The following is a 6,556-nucleotide window of genomic DNA, read 5'->3' on the forward strand; positions in this document are numbered from 1 at the left end:
ACTGAAACAGAAGTTTTTTACAGATAGGCTACCGTTTCATCTCATATGAGTATGAGTTCATGATGATGATGTCGCTCCTAATTAACAACTCCGCCTCTTTCTGAAGAGGAGCCCTGCAGTGTGCGAGCCTTTTCTTTACCTGCTCAGCTTTCCACATTTTTGAGCTCAGCACCTGCACAATTTTGTTCATGGATGTGCGCGCTTTTTGCTGCTTTGTCAGCTCCGCCTCTTTCACATGAACGCGCTCATTGCTGGAAAACACAGAGATGACAGAGCGAGTTGATAACCAGCTTTGTAGTACTGGTTATCCTGGATGGGCGCTGTTAGGCTCTGTGAAGCCAGCTCACCTAAAGAAAGCCTGGCTATGTTAAACGTGCATCGTAGTACAGGCCGACTGGGGGAGAGCGAGTATCAGAGCGGAGACAGTGGAGTGACGGACCGCGGGAGAGAGAAAGGCAGGCGAGCAGTGACACACATCCTGCGACTAGAGTTGCTTTACCTGCGACAGCTGTTTGATTTTTTTTCTCCCCTTCCTCAATGCAGTTCCATCATGTAGCGTGACAAAAATAGGATTTATTATGAATCGTTAAGGGCATCTGTCAGTTAAATTATTTTTTGAAATACCTAATTTTCTATTTTAGAAAACAGTATTTTAGAACAGTGGTAGCTAATAGTCTGGAAACATAAATATTTTTCCATACTTTATTTTTCATGTTCCATACTTTTTAATACCTGGAAATTGATCAAATTTATTTCCATACTTTTCCATACTATCCATACTTGCGTAGGAACCCTGTAAAATAAAAAAGTACTTCAGTAGATAAACATAAGATAAAAGATGATGATGTTGACTGGTTGATGTTGAAGTGTTCTTGCGAGACTGCATTCGCTACAGTAAAAAAGAATAAGGTCACTGTGACCTTGACCCTTAACCTTCAAATTCTAATCAGTCCATTCTTGAGCCCAGGTGGACATTTGTGCCAAATTTAAAGAAATTCCCTCAAGGTGTTTTTGAGATACTTTGTCCACAAACATAGGACATAGGACTTGAACGTTGGACGATTGTGCTGTCTTTGAAGAAATTCCCTAATGTGTTTAATGGTATCAAACATCAAGAAAATATCAAGTACCACCTAAGATTTTCCGATCAAAATCCATTTTGATCTGTGGCAAAAAGAAGCTAACCAACCTTGAGAGCCAGCTTGCCTGCAACGTAGAAGAGCACAGCAATCCTCTCCCAGGTGATCCCATGTTCAAACACTTTGTCTGCCACTTGCTTAAAGCAGTCCCATTTAGAGCCGGAGGAACAAGCCATCCCATCTATTGCACTGCAACAGAGACACATGAGAGCATGGGGGTGGTACAAAATTAAACAAACAAAATTAAGACATTCAAGACCACTTACATCATATGCCACAGTACTGTAGAGGTTTTCAGTATTGTAACATGAATGCTGAGATACAGTGGCTCAGAGACTCACTCTTGGAACTCCTTGTCGTCTTGGACCCTGTCACCAATGATACGGATCATTTTGCTGAGCTGGGTCACAATCTTCTGCTCCTGCTCAGTCCTTACTGGGACAGCCAGCTGAGTGAGAGACGGGATGTCTTCTGAGGGCACATCCTTTAATTCCTCCTCTATGACCCTACAAGACAGCAGGACGTTAAAACACAGGCCCTTTCCCAAATTGACCCCTTCTTATGTTGTGTTCAAACCAGGCTGACACACCCATTTCTGAAAAGGCAGCACAAACTTCAGTGATCCTTTCCACTGATTTTCTTACTCCCTACTTCACACAGTTTATGAGTGGTGTTGTTTTCTGTAAGAGCATAAACTGTTGCTGTGTTTTATTTGAAATATAAATTAAACAATGAATCATATTGTTGCTGATTAATTTTCTGCAGCTCATCTTGTAGATTAATTGACTTATTACTTCAGCTCTAGGTTTGATATGATATGACATGTGGACCCATCCCGATTGCATCAGACAAAGGCAGCAATAGGACCCTTTTACTTATTTTACGGTAAGAATTATTTTAAATGTACCAGCAACTAATCAGTTGGGAAAATGATTAATCAACCAATCAGCCCTACTTAAGTGGTTTTCATGTGTTTTCATTGTTGTTGTGAACTTAATATAAGCGGGTTTTTGCCTGTTGATCGAACAACATGTTTCTCAGGCTCAGGAAACATGAGACGATGAAGATAAGGGACTTACTCTTTAATGAGGGCCTCTCCTATCCTTGCGTCTGTGGAGGAATAAGCAGCATGAGTGAACTGGTGTTACACATGTTAAAGAATGTGTAGGCTACAGTAAATGGTTACAGTGCTGTCATTGTGTTATTATGCAGTAACGTTAGACACAGCCGCGGGCGGTCAACAAATGCAGCAATGAAAAATACCAATGACAATCCAACTTTGATTTGACTTGGACTAGAGGTAGTAACGAGTGCCTCGGAGAGCTTACCGGACATACCGTTTCCTTCACTCGCCATGTCTCAAAGAAAACAGCAATAATTAATTAAAAAAAAACCTTGTAGATAAACTCTTGTTCCCTCAGGAACTCTGCTTCCCTTCCTTCAGTGTCAAATAAAACTTCAGGCGATGATGAACAAAGCCACCTGATAAAACAGCATGTAGATTATAAAGAACAATGCTGCATGAATAGCTAAAACCAGCACACATCTAAAGTGTACGTTATTGCTCGAAGAACAACTCCAGACCGTAATGGGCGGCGCATATCAACTGTCCGTGACTTAAATACATCCGTGTAGAAACCGAAACTTGATACATCTTATGTAGCTACATCATGTACAGTATGTGTATGTTCGTCTCACTTTTAGTTTCAAACCGCACTGTCAGTCTTTAAAGTGCAAATGACTGAATGAAAAACTGATTAAATAGATTATGTGGAGGTGAGGGGCGGGCAACACATACATGAGTATTACTAAGCCATTGTTTATAGGCTATTAGCTAGGACTACAGAAAAGAGCAGGAATAATTAGGCCTATTCATAAAGTAGATCCAATAGAATACAACAACAGACTATTGAAACTTAAAGAGTTGAGTTACGGATGCTATTAATTATGTATAGAGCAAAATGCAGAGTGTTACCAGAACGTTTACAAAAGTTGTTTGTTTATATTTCAGAGGAGCATAGAGGAAAATTTCACTTTAAGCACCAGTTTGCACGGACTACATTAAAACAGAGATGGATTACAGTGGTAGGGTTAAATTGTTGAATTCTCTATAAAATGATTTGAGGGGTTGTCTAAATTTTTTTTTTTTTTCAGTTCAAACATACGGAAGCCCTAAACGGTCATACATACATACATTTTATTTCCTCCGTTTTCTCGTGATAACGAGATAATTAATTTGAGAGATAATGAATGAAACGCTATAGGCCTGAGATTTCCATCACAGTGACATGTCATGCTGACTGACGTCTCCTTGAACACCAGCGTTAAGCCTAGTTCTCTGCTTGTTTGTGTTTTGTTTTGTTTTGTTTTGCAGTGTGCATATCAGTCTGCTCCTCTCACTCAGGAGAAACTGGACACAAATAACCACCCCGTGTGTATCGATACCTAACGTCAATGGCGCCACCAGGGGGTCCGATTACCCATAACTCCGACCCGCTAATCTGACCATGCAGGTCTACGGCGAGTTTTATCGTTTTAGTCCCATAATGTCGTCTGCCCATTAATCCGACCATTTTAATGCCATTATTCCGACCGTTCAATTTCCTACCCAGTAGTACAACCATCCGTTAGTCCGACTACAACACTTCCAACATGAAGCAGTCTGTGCATTTCTCCCTCACTGCGCCGGAGTCTGTGCATTTCTCCCTCACTGCGCCGGCACGGACTGTGAGGACAGTTGCGTTTATCTTATCGATGGAAATCACATCCATCTGCTATATGTGACGTACATGCCCTTATTTGGATAACACATCCTGGTATTCCCACACATGGGAAGATGTTTTAAGTAGGGGGGGCTGCCATTTTTTCCTGCTGTATAGCGCATCGCACATCGCCACTCACTAGGCTGCTGACTGGCTGCCATAAGCTACACACAAATTAACATTAAGAAGTTCTAACGAATGTAAATTTTATTACATTTTTCCGTAAGGAGGCCAACAGTAGAATTCACCACATGACAAAAATAGACAAGAACTACCGTAGTTTGAGCGCTGTCCTTGGTGCTGAAGATGTCCCCGAGCCTGTTACAGGCAGCGGTTATAACAAAATCACTTTAAGCGCTGTCCTTGGTGCTGAAGATGCAAAAACAAACAAATGTCTATACTCCAAAACTCACTACCTCTGACATGACGAACCAAGACAGTGTACATAGATTAAAAAAACAACATCAGCAGAAAAACAGAAGTCCTGCAAACCAACAGACATCAGCAGAAAAACAGAAGTCCTGCAAACCAACAGCAAGCAGCGATCACCATGGCCAAATGACGTCGCATATCTGTAACTCGAAAAGCACTTGGAGAGCGCAGACCTCCGCCAAGCAGCTCGGATTTCCCGCCATTTTATTATTTTATCCACTTCGCTTCAACTGATCACCACCAAAATTTTATCATTATCGTTCCTTGTCCCATTATCAACCTTTCCTGAAAATTTCATCAAAATCCGTTCAGAACTTTTTGAGTAATTTTGCAGACAAACAAACAAACAGACAAACAGACCAACGCGAAAACATAACCTCCTTGGCGGAGGTAATAAAAAAATAAAAACAAGGCAGCTGTTGGCAACTAACGCTGTTGCTGCTGCAGCTACTATTAGGCTACTACTGTTATCCAAACTAAATTAAAGGAAGCAAAGATTGTTTAACCTATAATTCCACATTATGTTGCCTTCTTTCCTCAGCAAATAAATGATTTCCTTTTAACGAATGGCTCAGAGAAATGCCGTCTAGCAAAGTTAAATATTTTCACCACCATTTTAGTTATGAAATAGCCTCACATATGATATTCAAGGTGCACGCACACACAAGCAGGATCTCACACACATAAAACGTGAATGGAATTAATAAATAAGCAGTAAATGCACAGTGGGTTATTTGTTTTCTGTATCGGCGTGACGCGCTGTGTTAACTGAGTGAATCGTCCGAGCCGGACGCGTGTTAGTTTGAGTTTGATTTAATTACACTGAAGTTGTTGAGTTAAACTAACCATACGAGTCCTTTTCGTTTTTATACAATTTATTGCTGCATTTTGAAAGCAAAAAGAGTTACGTTTTTTGGGGGTTTCATGTTATATCAGGGATTTCAGCTTGGCTAAGTGAACCTGTGCCTCCCATGACCTGTAAAAGTAGCGTTGTGACAAAAGCCTCAGTTTCTGTTGTTGGCAAATTGTTACAAGCTGATGAATTCGCTGGTCAAGGCAGGCCAAACAGGTGAGATGACAGACAGATGGATGGTTTGTTTCTAACAAAGTACTTTCTGTAGACGTGCTGCAAGAACGGATTAATGCTTAATATACATCTGCAGCCAGAGCGCAATACACTGTCAATAGGCTTTATGTGTGGGGAATACCAGGATGTGTTATCCAAATAAGGGCATGTACGTCACATATAGCAGATGGATGTGATTTCCTGTCGATGAGATAAACGCAACTGTCCTCACAGTCCGTGCCGGCGCAGTGAGGGAGAAATGCACAGACTGACGGTTGGACTATGAAATCCGACGGTCGGAATAATGGCATTAAAATGGTCGGATTAATGGGCAGACGACATTATGGGACTAAAACGATAAAAGCCCGTTGTAGACCTGCATGGCCAGATTAGCAGGTCGGAGTTATGGGTAGTCGGACCCCCTGGTGGCGCCATAGACGTTAGGTATTGATACACACCGGGTGGTTATTTGTGTCCAGTTTCTCCTGAGTGAGAGGAGCAGACTGATATGCACGCTGCATACAAGTTTTATTGTGTGTCAGTAGCCTATTATCGCTTTAAAAAAAAACCTGAATCTCACTAGAAGCCATCAAGTGAGCTGACAAACAGCTGTTGTAACATTAATTCATTCCTTGTACAAAACACAAAACAAAACACAAACAAGCAGAGAACTAGGCTTAACGTTGGTGTTCAAGGAGACCTCAGTCAGCATGACATGTCACCTGTGATGGAAATCTCAGGCCTATCACGTTTCATTCATTATCTCTCAAATTAATTATCTCGTTATCACGAGAAAACGGAGGAAATAAAATGTATGTATGACTGTTTAGGGCTTCCGTAAATAATCATATGACAAGGGACATGTTTTTCATCTTAGGTCCATCTCCATCCTCTGCCCCATCCACTGTGCCCACTGTCTCCTCTGTGTCTGCTGCAACCTCAGCTCTACCTGGGGCCTGTATCACGAAGCAGGATTAATGTCTTAGCGAGGTAACTTCAGGGTTAACCCTCACGAAGCCGGTTCAGTTCTTATCGGGGTAGATCACCATGGTAACTTACTCTGAATGGCTATCCTGCTCCGGAGCAGGGTAAGTTCAGGGTTGAATCTGATCCTATAAAAAGCACCACCCACTGGCCAATCAGCTGTTCGGAAAAAA

At 41.5% G+C, this 6,556-nt stretch overlaps 1 protein-coding gene across 2 annotated transcripts in view; it reads right to left on the reverse strand.

Annotated features, from left to right (window-relative positions):
• Positions 1-2,724, reverse strand: part of LOC126404994 (apoptosis regulator BAX-like) — a 10,634-nt gene extending 7,910 nt beyond the window's left edge. Inside the window, exons 1-4 of one of the 2 annotated variants that reach the window (XM_050068479.1) lie at positions 2,477-2,724; positions 2,219-2,249; positions 1,481-1,645; positions 1,190-1,328 (exon numbers count right to left, since the gene is read on the reverse strand). In XM_050068479.1, coding sequence (XP_049924436.1) covers positions 1,190-1,328; positions 1,481-1,645; positions 2,219-2,249; positions 2,477-2,495 — 354 coding nt within the window. In that variant the 5' untranslated portion in view covers positions 2,496-2,724. Of the gene's footprint in view, positions 1-1,189; positions 1,329-1,480; positions 1,646-2,218; positions 2,250-2,467 lie in introns of both variants that reach the window. The other variant, XM_050068478.1, reaches the window with a different exon arrangement.
• Between the last annotated feature and the right edge of the window lie 3,832 nt (positions 2,725-6,556).

This window comes from Epinephelus moara, chromosome 18, assembly GCF_006386435.1.
Source record: "Epinephelus moara isolate mb chromosome 18, YSFRI_EMoa_1.0, whole genome shotgun sequence".
In the NCBI taxonomy this organism is placed as follows: Eukaryota; Metazoa; Chordata; class Actinopteri; order Perciformes; family Serranidae; genus Epinephelus; species Epinephelus moara.